This window comes from Staurois parvus, unplaced genomic scaffold, assembly GCF_062004578.1.
Source record: "Staurois parvus isolate SC_StPar_1 unplaced genomic scaffold, SC_StPar_1.0 ptg000401l, whole genome shotgun sequence".
Lineage (NCBI taxonomy): Eukaryota > Metazoa > Chordata > Amphibia > Anura > Ranidae > Staurois > Staurois parvus.
The window spans coordinates 5,359,507-5,380,163 of NW_028318197.1; the positions used below are offsets into that span (position 1 = coordinate 5,359,507).

A 20,657-nucleotide genomic window follows, 5' to 3' on the forward strand; every position below is an offset into this window, starting at 1 on the left:
GGTCTGAATCTATAATTCCTAATTTAAACATCCGCAACAGGGCATCTAGAGTTAACTTTGTAACTTTTTTTTAGATGTTTACATTAACATATACAGGGGTTGGACAAAAATATGGAAACACTACAGTACATGATTTGCAGGTGTGATAGTGATGATCTGTTTTGCATTGAAGAAGGCGGAAGTGATGTAACATTCCTTTGCTTCTGCTGTGTGATGAGACACCTAGCTAACAGGTAGGAAGCCTCACTTTCGTCATTCACTGCGTGTGTGGCTTGTAATATGGGGTCATATCAGAGCTTACTAAGGTTCAAAGAGGGCAAATTGCTGGTGCCTCTGTGACTGAAGTTGCCAATTTATTTGCCATGTCACGAGGTACAGTATCAAAGGTTATGACAGCATATACAGTTTCTGGGAAAACGCTGTCCGATAAGCATGGTCAACTGACCAAAAGAGACAAAAGGAATAATGACCCAGAATAAGAAAACAACTGCTGCAAAAATTAAAAAAAGGAAAACAAAAAAGTGTGCTGTCCCTTTAAAAATGCATACATCACTAAAACTAATTTGTGACCAATAGGGTAAACCGCTCTCAGCATGCTAAAATTACTGTGCAACATCTAAAGCAATAATGTGCAAAATGGACGATAATCTCACAGTAAAAAACTGCCAAAGAACAGATATATGCAAATTGAGCTGTGTCAAATAATAAAGTGCATTCAACCATTATGCAAACCTGCTAAAAATATTAATGTGCAAAATACGCAGTTGTAGATAATCCTCAATATACAGTGCAGTATATCATAAATATGTGCAAAATACACAGTTACAAAATAGCAAAATAAATTCATGAATCCTAAAACAGTTCATTTCAGTTGTATAAAGTCCATCTCGTAACACCTTCCCGCCCTGCCTATTGTAATATGATGGCTGGGTGGGATCCCTATTATCCTGGGAGGACATCATATGATCCACCAGACACAGCCGATGTCTAATCACTGTACCGGCCCACTGACGGTACCATGTGATCGCTGTGATCATTCACAGCAGATCACATGACAGTTGAAAACAATGAATGGCTTCCTTTCATGTCATTCATTGCTTACAATTATGTTGCTAGTTGTGATTGGTCACAGTGATCACATGGTACAGACAGGGCCAATCGCAGCCCATCTGTACATGTGATCAACTGTGACCAATCACAGCTAATTGCAACAATAACTACTGAAACTCATGTTTCATTTAGTAAAAATGGTTGTTTATACCTGTGAAATTCACTAGTATAAACAATCATAATGTGAAAAAAAAATCCTGATCACTTGCACAGATTATTACAGTGTTATTATGGTAATATTGTATTGCTCTGGTCACAGGAGTAAATTAAAAAAAAAGAATTAAAATGTTTTTTAAATGTAATTTAAAAAAATAAAGAAAAACAAAATAAAAAAAAAAATAATATATATATATATATATATATATATATATATATATCCCAAAAAAGTTAACATTTTTAACTAAACATTGTTTTTTTTCTTTTTTTCTTTTTTTTTACATACTGTTGCCAGTCACCTGCCACAGCAGTTTTATGATGACACTGTACTGCATTGGTGACAGTATGTTAAAAAACAAATTGTGAAAAAAGTTTTCATTTCTTTATCTCTCACAAAATTATGACAAAAAATGACAACTTGAAGAACGCGCCATGCTGAAAACCTCTGTTTTCCAAAAAGCGGCCATTTGCGGGGGTATTTGTGCTGTCCTAGCATTTTTGGGCCTCAAGAAAAGAGATTGGTGTCACTGCATCAGGATTGCTCGATTTTCAGATAGATACCATAGTGTGTGGGCTCTATAACATTCCTACCAACTAAAAATAAACACTGATTTCGGTTATTTTCACAAGCATGGTTAGGTTGGCTTGACAAGCATGCAGAAGAAGTCTCGCACCTTCTCTGGACGCCACAATATCCCTGGACGCCTAGGTAAGTATAAATGGGAGGGGAAAAAAAGCCCTACATCTCTTTTAAATGTATTATCTTAGACGATGGGTTTTATGCCACTACCTTTAGGTGATTGGGCGCTGACTCATGTGCAGTCTGTAGGTGCCCGAGACTTGCCTAGCTCATTTTACAAAAAACCCTAGGCAAGTCTCGGGCACCTACAGACTGCACATGAGTTGGAAAAAAAAAGAAAAAAAAGGAAAAAAAGAAAATTTCCCCTCCGGAGAACAGGTCCATATCCTAGGGTCACTGATAAAAGAAATGGAGCTTTATTGAGTGGGCAGGGTTATATGGAGACTCAAGAGGGCATTTACAGCAAAGCTTTGTCAGCGCCCAATCACCTAAAGGTAGTGGCATAAAACCCATCGTCTAAGATAATACATTTAAAAGAGATGTAGGGCTTTTTTTCCCCTCCCATTTATACTTACCTATAAATGGGAGGGGAAAAAAATAAGGGTAAAACTGTCACTGCATACCAAAACATTTTGTAATCCTCCACCATTTAAAAAAAAAAAAAAGTCCAATCTGTCATTTAAAGCCACCAAAGGGGTCTTTCATGCCACAACCCACAGCTCCTTGACTATACAAAACCTGTTCAAATCATTGGCAATTGGCCTTTCTTCTCTTCTGAATGCACTTATGTCAGGTACCTATCGACGGTAGCTCCACAGACCGGATTTCCCCAGGGCGCGGAGTCTAAGCCCAAATCTGCTTGTTCACCAGAGCCCCTGATGGTGGGGATGGACTTGGAGCAGACTGAGACCCGGTCGCGGCCCCTGGGTACACCCAGTTATGGTAGAGGGAACCGCCAGTGGTGCGTAGTAGGATGAGAACCTGATGTGAAGAGGCAGAGCAGGCCCGGACCGCAATGGATGGATCCGTGCAGGATGGATGGATGGAACACACTGGAGCAATAGCGGAGTCAGACAGGCCGGGTCGGTAACAGTGGAGGCAGAGCGGTACAGAGCAGCAGGCAGAGAATCGTCGGGTCACAAGCCAGGTTCAGCAGCAGGAGATCAGATAATCGGGGACAGGCAGAAGAATGGTCAAACGAGCCAGGAGTCAGGGCAGAAGATGGTCAGCTGTAATCAGGATCAGGCAGGGTTTGGCAACAACAAGATACTCTCACAGGAACAGGATAAACAGGAACAAGACCATACTGCAATGTGAGCATTGCAAGAGCTGGTTTAAATAGCCCGCGCCTGGGTGCTAGTGCCTGCCCGGCGCCGTCATTGGTGACAGGCGTGACTGGGTCCTAGTGCCCGCCTGCCTGTATGTCTTGTCGGGATCCTACGCATGTGCAGATTCATGCGCCGCGGTGATCTCGTTCCCTGACAACTTACTTTTGCACTCAGAAGCGGTCGATAGTGGGCTGAATCCCGCTGTTTGCTGAGGTCACAGAATGGTCTAGGCTCTGGAAGGGTCCCAACAATAATGTCAGGATTCACCCATATGCCTGACCAGCAGCTGGCTCAGCCTCTCAATTCACAACTGCTTCTGCCCCAACTCCAGCCCTGCGCACTGGTGATCGCTGGAGGGGCAGAGCAGAGAGCGGTGACTGATTGTCACTGTTTTCTTCTCAGAGCGGACAGAGAACTGAGCAATCAGCAGTCATGTGATAGCTCAGTTCTTGGTCTTAGACCTGATGGGGGAAGCTGCAGCATCAGACTGATACTGCAGCACGTAGATGAATATGTGTGTGGTTTTTTTGGTCTCGTTTTTTTTGTATTTTGGCACTTCTCCTTTAACTTCCACAACACTGTACCTATGTGAAATATTTGTATCTCTTTTGTTGTAGTAGCCAAAATATGGATTCAAAGTATGTCTCTAGTTGATATAATTGTAAGATTTCATACAACTGTTTCGTCCTTTTTTTCCACATGATTTCACTTGCTTCCTTTATTGCATAATCCATGCTTTTAGATCTAAGGTGGCCTTTTATCATACAGCGGTAAATGACCGCTGCTCCGTTCTCCAGCATTTTCAGAGGAGACAGTTCTCCTCTGAATGCCATTTTATGAAGCGGTGTAGATCGCTTCTCTGAATGAGGAGAGAAGCGATCTACAAACGCTCTGAATGCTAGAAAACAGCTGCTGTTCCTATAATCTCGCAAGATTACAGTAAGAGATCAGTCAAACACAGTTTACTAAGCAGCGGTAGATTACCGCTGCTTCATTTGTGGTTCCCCTGATTCTCCAGCTCTGGGCTGGAGAATCTGGAGGGAGAACACAGATCGCCAGTGAAGGGCTGACATCGTTCCTTCATACACTGGCCGTCTGTGTGCTGAGATGATCAGTGGAGAACATGTTCTCCACTGATCATCTCTGTTTCCTAAACCACTAATGATCTGAGATCAGCAACGATTCTAAGGATCTCCGCTGATCTCCGTTTCATAAAAGGACACCTAAATACATAAATCCTCATACTCATAATCCAGGCTACATCAAAGTTAGGATATAGTGCTGATGTAATTCTCAAGTGAAATCCACATATATAAATACAGTTTGCTTCAGCTAATTCTCACTCAGGTATAGTATATATGTGGTCTTCCACCAACTCATCTCTCCTCTTTTCAGAAACCATCCAAAGCTATGCTCGGGGCAGATAATTGGAGTGCATTCAAATACAAACCACCTCCAGTGCTTTTGCATATATCATGCATCATATGCTGCACACGTGGAATATGAAGGCTATAACCATGATAGTTCAGTTTCTTTAATCAGCGATTCATTAGCACTATAGTAAACAAAAAATCACCAGCTCCAAAAAATATTGTAAATAATTCTCAAAGTGTAAAATGCTGCTGCTCCTTAGTGATATCACTAATAAAATAAGAAAAATATATAAAACATTGCAAACAAATATTAAATATACATATATATCAACCCCCAAAAAACTCAATTAGTGCAAAAAAAATTGTTGATATAGTCCCACTCCAAATATATTAGATAGGATATATTAGATAAAATATCTACTATATCCTATATAATATATTTGGAGTGGGATTATCTCAACAATTGTTTTTGCACTAATTGAGTTTTTTGGGAGTTGATATATATGTATATTTAATATTTGTTTACGCTGTTTTATATATTTTTCTCATTAGCACTATAGACCTAAAACAGACTCTGATCCATGTGTAAACGTGCTCCTCTCAAACCATGTCTTCGTTGGAACCTGCAAATTGTAATTACAGTAGCCAGATGAACACACACTACATTCAGTTCCTTGGAATTTTCAGCCACCCCATGTACTTATCTGGAGATGACGTAAATAAGGCCATACTTCATGTTAATATATTCCAGATCTCATTAGCCAGGTAAATAAGAAATGTTGCAGAATACTTCCATCTTTTCCTGGTGTGGGTGGACCTGGCAGCTGCACTGCATCAACACATTTCAAATACATTTTTTGCTCTCTGTTAGGATGCCTACTCTACATGTGTCCAACAGTTCCTATTTAACAGCTGCACTGGGAGCAGGGCGAGATACATACATACTGCTACCACAGTTGGTTATTTGTTATAGCTTTAATTTTAACCCTTTTGGGAATTTTTTTATGATGTGATTCAAAGTTTACTTCCATTCTCAGCTGTATAGCTACTCTACATAAATTGCCCAGTGCTCTATCAGCATCTTTCGTTCACTGATACTCATCAGTGAAATACATTCCAAACTTTAGGTTGGTGCTTTTCCTTCAGGAGGACATGCATATCTCTCCCATACTTTGCAATCTAACTTATGGGATTGTTTCCATTACTCATCACTCAACTTCTTTGACCCTCCTTGAAGGCATGTTTAAAGGTTAAGTTCACTTTGGGAACATGTTACATGTTCCACCCATTTTTAGGGTGGAACATGTAAGATGTTCCCACTCCTACAGCCTCTTCCCAATTAAACCCCAATCCCCCCCCTTTCTCCATGACAGCGGGACAAGGATCTTCTCAGCACAAGCTGTCACAATTTGAAAAGAATGCGGCCGCGTGGGCTAAGTTCTGTGAATGAATGATCTCCAACTATCAACAGCCTTTGTAGCTGTAGGCTTGTAGTTCTCAATGAACTACCAGGACGCTAATGAGTGCTGTAGTAGTTTGAGTCTTCCCGTCATTGTGTAACTGCCTACCTGTATGAGCAGACACTGACAGTCTGCAGGAGCCTGAGATTGCACCGGTGATCTGCTGAACGTGAGTCCAATGCTTTACAAACATCTAAAAAAATTATAATAATAAATGCAAAAAAAAATGTGCATTTATTTATTTATTTTACAACGGCAATCTTATCCTTCAACATTTCCCAATTCACCTTATGGATAGCATTATAATGGTCATCTATGGCAACTTGCCACATCATCCTTGGGAGCTGATTCCTATTCCTTTATAGGGTGGTCTTTCCCTACCAGGACCCATTCTTCTGGCGATGCTAGTTTTTTTTTTTTCTGAGCCTTTCAGCGTCAAACACAAGTTGCAGGGCCACTACCTGATCCTCCTGTTTATATTTTCAAAAAAATTTTTGCCAGGTGGCTGTTTTATACGCGCTTTGCCTGCAAGGTGCTTCAGCTGTCAACTGTTTGTTCAGGTCTGTTGACCATTGTTCCTGTGGACTTGTTATTGCCATTTTGGTTTCCTGTGTCTTGTATTTTACAATTAAAATAATAGGAATTTTGACTTACCTGTGAATGCCATATCTTGAAGTACAGTACAGGACTTACGGTAGTTTCCTCCCCTCTGTCCTCTGTGATGTTCATACTGCTTGACAAAACTGGAGCTTCACAGATTGGGTGAGGTTATATGAATACTTTAGGGGTTTATGGGGCTACAAAGCTCCTCCAGTGTCCAGTCACATGAAGGTAACAGCAAATAACCCATGGTCTAAGAATAACAATTCTGTGTCCTGTACAGTACTCCAAAATATACAGGAAAAGTAAAAATTCCAATTTTTGCAAGCAGTGTAAGTAGTTTAGTTTGACTTGGTATCAGCCTCTTGCTATATATGTACAGCAGAGCCTGGAGTGGGGAGGTAAAAGCAGCAAAAACGTTAAACAGTTGATAAGAGGAGAGAGCACAGTAAATTTATCAGTGTGCTGCTTCTTCTTTTACTGTACAGTAGGACGTGGGTGGGGAAAAGACCTGTAAGTGCAAATGAAACTGCAGATCAAGTCCCCTCCCTGCAGTGCAGGATGGGCTGTTTAGCACAGCTCTGTAAATCTCAGAACTCATTGGACTAAAACACATAATTTTTGAAAGTATTACAGCTCACACATACATATTTCCTTGGTGTGTTAAAGTGTTACTAAACCCAGGACCCTGCATTCACTATATCTGGCCTTCCACAGTACACAGAACATGGAAATGCAATTATCTTAGTAAATATATAAACTAAATACCTTTTACCATCAGCACTTAGAGCAGTCTTGTGACTTCCATCAGTGTTCAGCAGAGCACGGGTAAAAGCTTGTAGGAGGAGTTTTCATTCTCCCCTGATTGTCCTATGAGATTGCATTACCCCTGACTCTCTGTCTGGACAGTGCTGATTGGCCCTGTGCTGATCACATGCACCCTCCCAAAAAAAAGAAAAAAATCTCTAGCAGTACTCACCAAACAGAGCATGTGCAGAGTGTCCCTGAGGTTGTGTTCTATCAGGAGATGAAATGGAGAGCATGGAAGAAGGGGAGGATCAGAGAAGATAGGATCAAACATCCTTCTTACACAATGCAGAGGATTAACCCCTTAGGATCCACAGTGAGCATAACCAGCATGCTTTACTGTACAGGCTGATTTTACTATTGTGGGTTTAGTAACACTTTAAGCTGTTTGCCTGGAGTTCAGCTTTAATTATCTAGGTAGAAATTCATGTAAAAATTCAAGATTATGAAAATAGCTTTACAAGTCAAGCTCTCCATCTTTGAGACCAGAAAACAATTATATGTACCGTGTGAAATCTGAATATTTTATACTTCTGCTGCTTATATATTTTTCTACAGTGCCTTCCTTTTAAATCTACTTTTTTAGGTCTCCAAAACCACAGTAGTATTATTTTTGTTATGCAGAAACATATGCACCTATCTCTCACCATGCCACTTTACAGGATACTTTCACCATTTAACAACAAATACATGCACAAAAAAATGTGCATTTACTATTTTTGTTTTAGAAGCTTGGAAAGCATTGCACCAGTGATAAGCAGGTCATTGGTGCCATGCAGGTCTCCTGCAGACTGTCAGTGTACTCTGTTTGCTTCTCTGTCTGCTCTGTCAGCAGTTTTACAAAGACAAGAAGAATCAATGAACTACCAGAGCGCTCAACAGCGCCTTGGTAGTTCATTGATAACTACAAGCCATCAGCCACAAAGGCTGTTGGGACTTGTAGTTTCCCATTCACAGAACTCTGGGAATGAATGACGTGGTCATGCGGTGCACCACCCAGATGCAAATTCTTTAAAATTGTGACAGCTAGCGGGGGGAGAAGATCCCCCACTAGCTGTCACATCAAGTGGGGGGTTGTGCGGGGGCCTGTCCTATAGTAGCATGTTATGAAAGGTGAACTTATCCTTTAAACAAAATAATGCTATCTATTGCTGCTTACAAGATGGAGAAGGGGTAGTGGGGACCCACTAATTTTGCTGTATGGATTACTCAGAATTAGAAGTATTATTTTCCTACAAAGTAAAAACCCAATAAAATATTTTCAAAGCAGTGATAGGTTTAGAGCCTCATTTGGCATTTAGATTAGTATTTTATGACCAGTGTATAGAGGCATAAAAAAAATATTTTATATATATATACATATATTGTGTGTGTGTATGTATGTGTGTGTGTATGTATGTGTGTATATGTATATGTGTGTATATATATATATATATACTGTATATAGACACACCGTTATGCTCAAAAGTTTGCCAACCCTAGCAGAAACCATAACATTTTGGCATTGATATTGAAAATATGACTGATCATGCCATAAAACTGTCTTTTATTTATGGATAGTGATCCTATGAAGCCATTTATTAACGCATAGTTGTTTGGCTCCTTTTTAAATCGTAATGATAATAGAAATCACCCAAATAGCCTTGATCAAAGGTTTACATACCCTGGAACGTTTGGCTTTGGTACAGACACACAAGGTGACACACACAAGTTAAAATGGCAATTAAAGGTTAATTTCCCACATCTGTGGCTTTTTAAATTGTAATTAGTGTCTGTGTATAAGTAAGCAATGAGTTTGTTAGCTCTCATGTGGATGCACTGAGCAGGCTAGATACTAAGCCATGGGGAGCAATCAGTACTGTTCAATCACTTAAGAAGTGGAAAATTCGGGAATCTCTTGATTTTCAAGTCTTGCCATGGATTCTCAGTTGGATTTAGGTATTGGACTTTGACTGGCCCATTCTAACACATGAATATGCTTTGATCTAAACTATTCCATTGTAGCTCTGGCTGTATGTTTAGGGTCATTGTCCTGCTGGAAGGTGAACCTCTGCCCCAGTCTCAAGTCTTTTGCTAACAGGTTTTCTTCTAAGATTGCCCTGTATTTGGCTCCATCCACCTTCCTATCAACTCTGACCAGCTTTCCTGCTGAAGAAAAGCATCCCTGCATTATGATTCTGCCACCACCATGTTTCACGGTGCGGATGTTGAGTTCAGGGTGATGTGCAGTATTAATTTTGCGCCATGCATAGCATTTTGCTTTTAGGCCCAAAAGTTCAATTTTGGTCTCATCTGACCAGAGAACCTTCTTCTTGATGTTTGCTGAGTTCCACATGTGGCTTCTTGCAAACTGTAAACGGGACTTCTGATGGCTTTCTTTCAACAATGGCTTTCTTCTTGCCACTCTTCTATAAAGGCCAGATTTGTGGAGTGTACGACTAATAGTTGTCCTGTGGATAGATTCTCCCACCTGAGCTGTGGATCTCTGCAGCCCCTCCAGAGCTACCATGGGCCGCTTGGCAGCTTCTCGGATTAATGCTCTCCTTGCCTGGCCTGTCAGTTTAGGTGGATGGCCATGTCTTGGCCATGTAGGTTTGCAGTTGTGCCATACTCTTTCCATTTTCAGATGATGGATTGATAGTGCTCCATGAGATGTTCAAAGCTTGAGATATTTTTTTATAATCTAACCCTGCTTTAAACTTCTCCACAACTTTATCCTTGACCTGTCCGGTGTGTTTCTTGGCCTTCATGATGCTGTTTGTTCACTAATGTTCTCTAACAAACCTCTGAGAGCTTCACAGACAGCTGTGTTTATACTGAGAATAAATTACACGCAGGTGGACTCCAGTTACTAATTAGGTGTCTTCTGAAGACAATTGGTTCCACTAGATTTTAGTTAGGGGTATCGGAGTAAAGGGGGCTGAATACAAATGCACACCACACTTTTCAGATATTTATTTGTAAAAAATTCTGAAAACCATTTATCATTTTCCTTCAACTTTACAATTATGTGCCACTTTGTATTGGTCTAGCATAGGGGTGTCCAAACTATGGCCCTCCAAATGTTGAAGTACTACAAGTCCCATCATGCCTCTGCCTCTGGGTGTCCTGCCTGTGGATGTCAGAGTTTTGCAAGGCCTCATGGGACTTGCAGTACCTCAACACCTGGAGGGCCAAAGTTTGGACACCCCTGATGTAGCACGTAAAATCCCAATAAAATAAATTTTTGTTTTTGGTTGTAACATGACAAAATGTGGAAAATTCCAAAGGGTATGAGTACTTTTTCAAGGCACTGTGTGTGTGTGTATATGTGTATATATATATATATATATATATATATATATATATATATATATATGTATATGTATATATGTATATGTATATATATATATGTATATGTATATGTATATGTGTATATGTATATGTATATATGTATATGTATATATATATATATATATGTATATGTATATATATATATATGTATATATGTATATGTATATATATATATGTATATGTATATATATATATATATATATATATATATATATATATATGTATATATATATATATGTATATGTATATATATATATATGTATATGTATATATATATATATATATATATGTATATGTATATATGTGTATATATATATATGTATATATGTGTATATATATATATGTATATGTATATATATATATATATATATATATATGTGTATATATATATATATATATGTATATGTATATATATATATGTATATGTATGTATATGTATGTATATATATGTATGTATATATATATATATATATATATATATATGTATATATGTATATATATATATATATATAGTCTTTTAAAACACCACTCTAGCTCACAGCTTCCTATATTGTTACCGTTGGTATGTTTCCTTTGTAGGTCTCAAAGAAATGCGAGTGCTACTTTCATCAGTTATATGAGTAATATATGAAGATATTATTTTATGGATGCTTTATGTCAGTGAATCTATGGGAGGTGTATCTGTTAGGTGTGCCTGTAGATTTGAATGCAATTAGCATTTCCTTTGCTTTTCATATTGTTGCTGTGCAATAAAACTGCAGGTGTTTTCTATAATATAGCAAAATGAATTTGCTGCATGCATGTTGTATTTTTCAGCAAAATAAAATCCGTGATGAACACACCATGATCTGTTTTAATTATGTCAAGGCAGAGCATAGACAAAGCAATTATGTTAGCCATATACACCAAGAATCCATTTTAATAATCAAAGTTTAGTCTGGGATAATGACTGGATGATATACACTCGCTGGGTTATCTTCCTCGGTATCCATCTCATCAAAATCTAAAGAGCTTGGCAATTAGGATGAAAAACCCTTTATATGATTAAGCTGGGCACATTGATTTAGGTCTTTTGAGTGCATGCTTGTTTTATTCACAGTGGAAAAAGCAACTTTGATTCTAGCTAATTAAGTTTGTTGCCATTTTTTTGTAGATGCCCTGCTATTCAGAGAGACACTGTTGGTATTTATATACATTTTTTTTCTCCTTTTCTATTTCATCTAGTTAAAGCATAAATAATTTAAGAAGCCTGCTTGGCACAATCATTGCAGCTGAAGCAGGCCGAAAAAGAAGCCTATTTGATAAAAAGTTCACAGTAGGCTTTTTCTTTTGAGAACCAGAAAGTCGAAGCTAAGATCAATAAACTTGAGATAACAACAGTATAAGGAAAAAAATATACTTAAAGCACAGGGTTTAACTGGAACTAAGCCAGCTTGGTCATCATGCCTTTGAAATGTTTCATTATTTTCTGTCTCAATGTACAGATGACACAAGCTCGTGTGAAGATGATGACAGCAGACATGGAAAGTTTCTAGAGAAAAAACACGCTGCAGGTAAAAGCCATCTCTGGATAAAAGCAATAAGCGCAACACCCCCAGGAATATATAAAACAAATGAGCAGCTATTTACCAAATGCAGTCTATGCAGAGTAAACAGAGGTGTATACACATTAATGAGTAGGGAGTGAAGACAATAGGTAAGATCCATTGTCATGGTGTGACTATCACCTGACCTTTGCTTATTTAGATTGTGCTGTTCTTAATAGGCATAGCTCAGCAATTACAGTATAACATGCAGATGGTTCTAATTTACTGCTACTCTATTCTTAATGGATGGCAAATTCAGTAGAAACTAGTAAAATATGCTAGATGGAAAGTCCGTACTTCAAAATGACTTTGTTTACAAAGGATGGTTCCATATTTTATGCAAGTCCATTTGTGATGGATTCTTTATGAGAAGTGTACTGCATTCCGGTTACCTAAGAGCAGATGTTTAAATGACTGTGGTTCTTTATCTAGCTAGACATTCCAAAAACATGTCAAGTAATTGGGACTTTTACAGTTCAATTGAGAACAGAATTGAGAATCTTATAAAAAGTTTGAAACTGAACTTTTATTCATAAAGATTAAAAAGCAAGTATAGGTACATTAAAGAACATTGGCTACAGAAAATGTAAAATTTGCATTTGGCAATCCACCATGTACATCCTCATATAAGTGCCCTACATTCCCCACTATCCAATCATAGTTGTACATCTCCAACTTCTCAGGCAGAGATTCATTAAGTGTATGACAATTGAGTCCTATTACACAGTAGGGCAGTATCAGTTTCACAGAAATCTGCTTCCTCTGGAGATATAGGGAAAGTATCTATGATACTATAAGAAAAGTAAAATCATCTTAATAGTCTCAAATGATGTAAATATAAATGACATCACATTTATTAACCACTTAGATAGCCGAATGTCTCCAGTGCTTGGGCCATTAGCTTAAAGACACCCCAGAGGAAAGGTTGTGGGAATTTAAGTATGGAACAGTCTGAATCATAAGAGAGAATTTATCAAGATCAAAAGATCCTAAAAAATAGTGATTTCTCAATGTGAGGTTGTATTCATAGTATTTAACAGTATATAACATACAATTACAGATACTCCTCACTTAACCAGATTTTGTTCCAACAAGTCAGTTGTCAAGCAAATTGGTCAGTAAGCAAGGAATTGTATACAGTACATGTACTATCAAAGAGCTGGTTGCAAATCTGAGAGGTTGGTCTTTAAGTGAGGAACTGTATGCATGCATTGTCGGAGATCAGGTTGTAAGTCTGAGAGCCAGTCATTAAGCAAGGAACTGTATACATGTGCCGTCGGACAGCAGGTCATAAGCTGAGCGGCAGTCATAAGTCCGAGCACTCAAAACACCAGAAAGCCAGTCATAAGTCCAAGCTGTTTCGCTAAACAGGTAGGTCATTAAGTGCAGAGCATCTGTATATCAATACTTTATAATTGCTACAGTTGTGCAGGATGCACCCTTACTAATCGTATGAAAAAATAATCTTAGAAAGTAATAATATCTATTATATTTATTTTATTAATGATAAGCCTATGAATTCTAAGGTTTTTTAAATGTATTTTCTTAATACTACGTAATGAGTACTGGGATCACAAAAATTGGAAACCACTTCACACATCTATTAGGACTGTAGATCCCACGCAAAGAGGAACAACAAGGATCCTAAAAGAATTAATGCATAGTATAAATATATAGATTTTTTCCAAAAAATAGTGATGTTAGAATAATATTTCCCAGATGTAGAAATATCATGAAATATGACATTTTCATACATCCCTAGGATACAATTTACCAAGCATAGGAAAGCATAAAAGGTCACTGGTTTCCAATATATTCATGAGGCTCCATAACTAGCATCCCACAATCAAGAATAGAATCTGAGGAATAAGGGGTCAAATATAATATATTGTAAAATACCACTTATTGAGCTTTGTTTTCCAAAACACATTATAATGAGTTGACCTAAAGTGTATGTATGGTCAAAATTAAAAAAAAAAATAATCATATTTATTTACATATTGATTTTGAGTTATTTCTAGCCTACTACTATTTGAAGTTTGAGAATGTACTTTTTGAAGAATCCCACACATTTACTTCCCTGAATTCTGTGACACACAGGGCTTTTTTTCAGCAGGAACGTGGGAGAATGCAGTTCCGGCACATCCAGCACATAATGTATGTACTGACAAAGAGGGTTGGGGTGTTCTGGAGGATCTATTGATGCTAATTGATGGGGATCTATTGTAGCTGGGGGTGTAGTTTTGCTGGGTGATCTATTGTTGCTGGTGGGGAATCTATTGTTGCTCTGGGGCTCGTATGTTGTTGGGGGATCTAATGGTGAGGGTCTATTGATACTGGCAGCTGGGGAATATATTGTCAGCAGGGTGTATTGTTGCAGATTTATTGTTGCTGGGGTTGTATTCTGATCCTTGGGGAGGGTCTATTGTTGTTGGAAAGTATCTATTTTCAGTAGCCAATTTCATACACATTACTTAACACTACAAAGTGATACTAGGCTCTGTGTTCTCTAAAAGGAGCAGTACTAGGAGGTGGATAGTGGACAGAGAGAACGGTCAGTGCTCAAAGGTAGGCCATGGGTAGAGAAAAGGGGTGCCTCAGGATAGGAAGGGGTTCCTGCTACTATTCTATGGGGAAAAAAATCCCAGGCGATACATAATAATTCTGCCTTGTGAATATGCACAGTCAATAAAGAAAACACTCCACATGTGGCAATATCACTACTTGCAGGCAGAATATGTAGTCCTTAGAAATGTAGAAAATAAATCAAAGAAGTAAGCAGGAGAGACACTGAAAAGCATGCAGGGAATCCAGGAAGTTGTTGAAAGAGATGGGCAGCATTCGCAATATGAAATTAGAATTTTCAAGTAAGCTGATATTGGATTAAATAGTGCTTATATTGCTTTACAATGCTGATGTATAAACTTAAAATGTAGGCTGTGACTTTAGATCTGCTATAAGTGTGCTTAATCCTATAACGCAGAGTGCAAAGGGGAAATGTCTTGCCAGGATGCCCAGTTGGAGAGTAAGTAGGGCACTACTCATACTCCAGGAACGACAATAGGGCAGTCCTTCTTTCCCTCTTTATCCCCTACTGCCATTGACAACACACATTGCAGCAATTAAACCTGCACCTGAAGGTAGTGGTATCCCTGAAAAGTGAATATGTTATATGTAAAGATGTATTTAAACAGTTTCAATTCTTCTAGAAGGATATTGACCATCTCTAAACCTTTTGTGTGGGGGTTACTGCAATATAGTGCTTGTATATCGATGCTACTAGAAGAGCCCCAAGAGGGACCATCATACCCCCCAATATTTTAAGTAACTCAGTGTCACAGATATATTATGACACATTAGTGATATGAAACCTTAAACCATCACTTATTAAGATGTTTGTGAATTCCATATGGCATCCTTCTAGGAAGTCAATTAGCCTCCTCGGGGGTCATGATACGGTTTTTGTTTCAGTAAGGCTTGTAAAGTTGGGTAACTGTGGATTTTTTTTTTATGATAAAATGTTCAAGTATTTTCTAATTAATTAGAGCCAGTGAAAATGCCTTATTGATAATGTTCAGAATTCATTCTGGAACTTCCTGCTTAGAGCCAATGACATGATGGTTGATGTGATTGAATCCCTTAACTTACCTTCATGCACTGGTTTTCTTCTCAGACCAGTGTGTGGTACAATGTTCACGTCTTAAACTCAAGTTAATGTAATTGCAGAAAGCTTTTTGGCTCCAGATAACTCATGACAAGCAGGAAAATAAAGTGCACAACAATATATAGCACTATCAAAAGAGGGAAAGAAATGTAAATTAGAAAAATGAATACCCTATAAACATAGAAGTTGTTAAAATATGAATTTGAACTTTAAAGCTACCCTGTCGCTACAGTAAAATTGCCCTGGAACCCTTGATATATATATATATTGTGTGTGTGTGTGTATATGTATGTATATATCTCCACATATATACATACTGTCAGGGATCCCCTCGATCCCCGCCGCGTTGGTCCCGGCGCAGGCGCAGTATGCCGCCCGGCGCAGGGACTCGAGCACTGGTTCCGGGCCGGCCGCGGCGTTCGAGTTCGCGCATGCGCAGTAGAAGCCGCGGTCGCCCGCTGGGCACCAATGGCAGCGCAGGGCGGGATATTTAAACGACCCTAAGCTGTCATTCAGTGCCTTCTGGTCTTTCCTGCATTCTGAATCCTGTGAACCTGTACCCTGTAAGTTATTGACCCGGATTGAACCTGACCTTGCTGTTTTCGCCTGTTCTGACCCTTGCTTTGCCTGACCTCTCTCCTGAATGCCCCCTATTGGATTTGACCTGCTGTTGCTGACCTGGCGTGTGACCCGACCATTCTATGCCCGCTGCCTTGTACCTTGCCGCCCTCTCTGTTACCGACCCGGCCCGTCTGACCCTGCTCATCCATCCATCCATCCCGTGCAGTGGGGTCTTCTGACCTCCTCACATCAGACTCTTCCCCGTGGGAGCCCCTTGCGCATACTACTACCACTGACGGACGCACCCGGTAGTCACGACCTGGTCTCAGGGAGCTCCAAGTCCATCCCCACCATCAGGGGCCCTGGTGAACAAGCACCCTGGGACTTAGACTCCGTGCGCTGGGGACGCCTATTCAGTGGAGTGCTAGTAGTACCGCCGGGCGGTCCCTTACAACAACACTTTCAACCAGTCTTCCTCTGCATCATTCAGATGTTCAGTGGAAAACTTCAGACAGGCCTGGACATGTGCTTTCTTGAGCAGAGGGACCTTGGAAGCACTGCAGGATTTCAATCTTTGTCGGCGTAGTGTGTTACTAAATGTTTTCTGGGTGACTGTGGTCCCAGCTGCCTGGAGATCATTGACAAGATCCTCACATGTAGTTCTGGGATAATTCCTCACTGTTCTCATGATCATTGACACTCCACAAGGTGAGATCTTGCATGGCACACTAGACCTAGGGAGCCTGACAGTTGTTTTGTGTTTCTTCCATTTGCGAATGATTGCACCAAATGTGTATGTTCGTGACAATTGTAAAACCATGGCAGCTATGGTCGCTGAGGATCATGGGGGACACATGAGGCCAGTAGCCTATTTTTCCAAAGTAGTACCAAGTCGGGTGCAGGGCATGCTGGCATGTCTAAGAGCCCTGTCCGTGTATGTCATTGCAGTGGAGGCTTCCATGAGTGTAACACTGGGACATAAGACTAGCCTGCACTATATCCGTTCCTGCCCCACAGGCCGCGGTCCCCACACCTCCAGCGGCCCCTGTGCTGGTGTCTGGGGCACTCGCACCACTCCCGGCGGCCGACCCCCGAGTACCCTTACCAGAACGTTTCCACGGGGACCGCACACGGTTCAGAGCATTCCGCGAGTCCTGCCTCCTCTATTTTGAGCTACAACCCCGAACCTTCGTGACTGAATCCGTGAAGGTGGGGTTCGTCATATCCCTCCTGCAGGGTGAACCCCAAGACTGGGCCCATCGATTACGGGGAAAAAATGACCCTCACCTTGGTTCGGTTGACAGTTTTTTTGATGCTATGGCCATCCTTTATGATGACCCGCAGCGGGCAGCTTCTGCTGAAGCTACTCTGTACACACTCCGGCAAGGCCGCCGAGCGGCGGAGGAGTACGCATCTGAATTTAGGCGGTGGATGGGGGATACTCGCTGGAACGAATTCGCACTCCTGCATCAGTTCCGTGTTGGCCTATCAGACGGCCTGAAAGACGAGCTCGCCCGGGTGGAGGTACCTGAGACTTTAGAGGACCTAATAGCACTGACCATTAAAATTGACCGTAGACTGCGGGAACGCAGGTTTGAGAGGTCCGGCCAGGGTCATGGAAATCCCTGGGGATCATTTCAGGGTCCCAGTCAAACACCTAGGCCAGTCATCCAAAACCGGCCACCTGGAGACAACCCCGAACCCATGCAGCTCGGCCTGGCACGGCCTAAACTATCCCCAGAGGAACATCTGCGCAGACGATCCCAGAACCTGTGCCTCTATTGTGGAGAAGCTGGTCATATGGCGCGTTCCTGCCCGCAGAAACTGAGTAAGTGCACCTCTTCTTCCTTATCCCTTGGCAATGTTGGTCCATCCCAATACTTAGTGGTGCCCCTTTCCTTTCAGCTTCCAGAAAGGACCGTGGAAGTATCGGCCATAATTGACTCTGGGGCATGCAGCTGCTTCGTGGATATTAATTTTGCTCACCAGCAGGGTATTCCCCTTCAGTTGAAACAAAAGGGGTTCAATATTTATTTGGCCGACGGTTCTAGAATAAAATCGGGGGTAGTGAACCAGGAAACCCCCTCCATCACCACTGTCATTGCCGGCCAGCACCAGGAACTCCTCCGCCTGGATGCTATAGCTTCACCCCTCTTCCCAGTCATTCTGGGGCTCCCATGGTTACGGGCCCATAACCCCCAGATTGACTGGGAAACCGGAGTAATCACGTTCCCTTCCCCATACTGTCGGATATACTGCCGCACTTCGGGCCCGGGGACCCCCCAAATCCTCCTGTGCTCTGAGGTGGAAGCTGAATTAAAACAAGTAATCCCTGCGGCCTACCATGGGTTTCTAGATGTGTTCAGCAAACGGGGAGCTGATACTCTACCCCCCCACCGCCCTTATGACTGCCCCATTGACCTGTTACCCGGCTCAGAAATTCCTTTTGGGCGAATCTTCCCCCTTTCAGAGCCCGAATTGGGGGCCCTAAAGGAATATATCGAGGACAGCCTCCAGAAGGGGTTCATCCGCCACTCCACTTCACCGGCGGGGGCGGGAATCTTCTTTGTTGAAAAGAAGGACAAAACCTTAAGGCCATGTATCGATTACAGGGAATTGAACAGGGTCACGATAAAAAACCGTTACCCACTACCGTTAGTACCTGAACTGTTCCAAAGTTTAAAGTCAGCAGTAGTTTTTACCAAGCTGGATCTGAGGGGGGCGTACAACTTGATTCGCATAAGGGAGGGGGACGAGTGGAAGACGGCCTTCCGCACCCGCTTCGGTCATTTTGAATATCTGGTCATGCCGTTCGGGTTGTGTAATGCTCCGGCCACGTTTCAACATTTTGTAAATGATATTTTTAGAGATTTTCTGGATGTCTTTGTGATCGTTTATTTAGACGACATTCTGATTTTTTCCCCGTCTCTGGGGGAACACAGAATACATGTAGCAAAAGTATTGGGGCGGCTGCGGCAGCATGGGTTGTACGCCAAGGCAGAAAAATGTTGTTTTGAACAATCCAGCATTGCCTTCTTGGGCCTGATTATCTCCACCGCGGGGGTCGCGATGGATCCCCAGAAGGTCGCTGCAATACTGGATTGGCCTGAACCCACAGACAGGAAAGGCGTCCAGCGATTCATCGGCTTTGCAAATTTTTACCGGAAGTTCATCAAGAACTTCTCGGGTCTGGTCTCCCCCATTACTCAGCTAACCAAGCTGGGGACCCGATTCAGATGGACACCAGAAGCGCAGGAAGCTTTCGATGCCTTAAAGAAGCTGTTCACTTCGGCACCCATTTTGGGTCACCCAGACGCCGCTCTGCCCTACATCTTGGAGGTAGATGCATCGGAGAATGCGGTAGGCTCCATCCTCTCCCAACGAAAAGGCACCAAGGAACTGCTCCACCCGGTAGCGTTCTTCTCACGGAAACTGACCCCAGCGGAGAGGAACTATGATATCGGTGACCGTGAGCTACTAGCGATCAAAACGGCGTTAGAGGAATGGAGGTACCTGCTGGAAGGTGCGGTGCACCCCATCTTAATATTTACTGACCATAAGAACTTAGAGTATCTGAGAACTGCCAAGCGTCTACGCCCGCGACAGGCGAGATGGGCACTATTCTTTTCAAGATTCAACTTCCATATTACGTACCGGCCGGGATCAAAGAACACTAAGCCGGATGCGTTATCACGGATGTACGAAGACGCCAAGGAGACCCCAGTACCTGACACCATCCTATCCTCGGGTAACTTCTTGGTCCTTCAGTCGGACCTTCGTTCCAGGCTAATGGAGGCATCCACAAACTTCTCTACCCCAGGCGGAGGGCCACTCCAGAACAAGGGGGGACTCCTATGGAGGGAAGATCGAATTGTGGTGCCGGAAGAAGCTCGAACCCTGGTCTTGGGGCATTGCCATGACCACCCAATGGCGGGGCACTTTGGCCCAGAAAAGACCCTGGAACTTCTCCGACGCTCATTCTGGTGGCCAGACATGGCTAAAGATTGTAAGGGCTATGTCAGGTCCTGTGTCACCTGCCAGAAGAACAAGCCCTCAAGAAACAAGGTTTGGGGTCTGCTGCGACCCTTACCTATTCCTG

General features: G+C 41.5%; 1 protein-coding gene across 3 annotated transcripts in view; it reads left to right on the plus strand.

Moving 5' to 3' along the window:
* Positions 1–20,657, plus strand: part of KIZ (kizuna centrosomal protein) — a 257,345-nt gene that overhangs the window by 168,248 nt on the left and 68,440 nt on the right. For 2 of the 3 annotated variants that reach the window (XM_089686530.1, XM_089686533.1), the window contains one exon: positions 12,232–12,300. The exons of the other annotated variant lie outside the window; for it this stretch is intronic. In XM_089686530.1, coding sequence (XP_089542656.1) covers positions 12,232–12,300 — 69 coding nt within the window. The remainder of the gene's footprint in view (positions 1–12,231; positions 12,301–20,657) is intronic. 3 annotated transcript variants of the gene reach the window in all.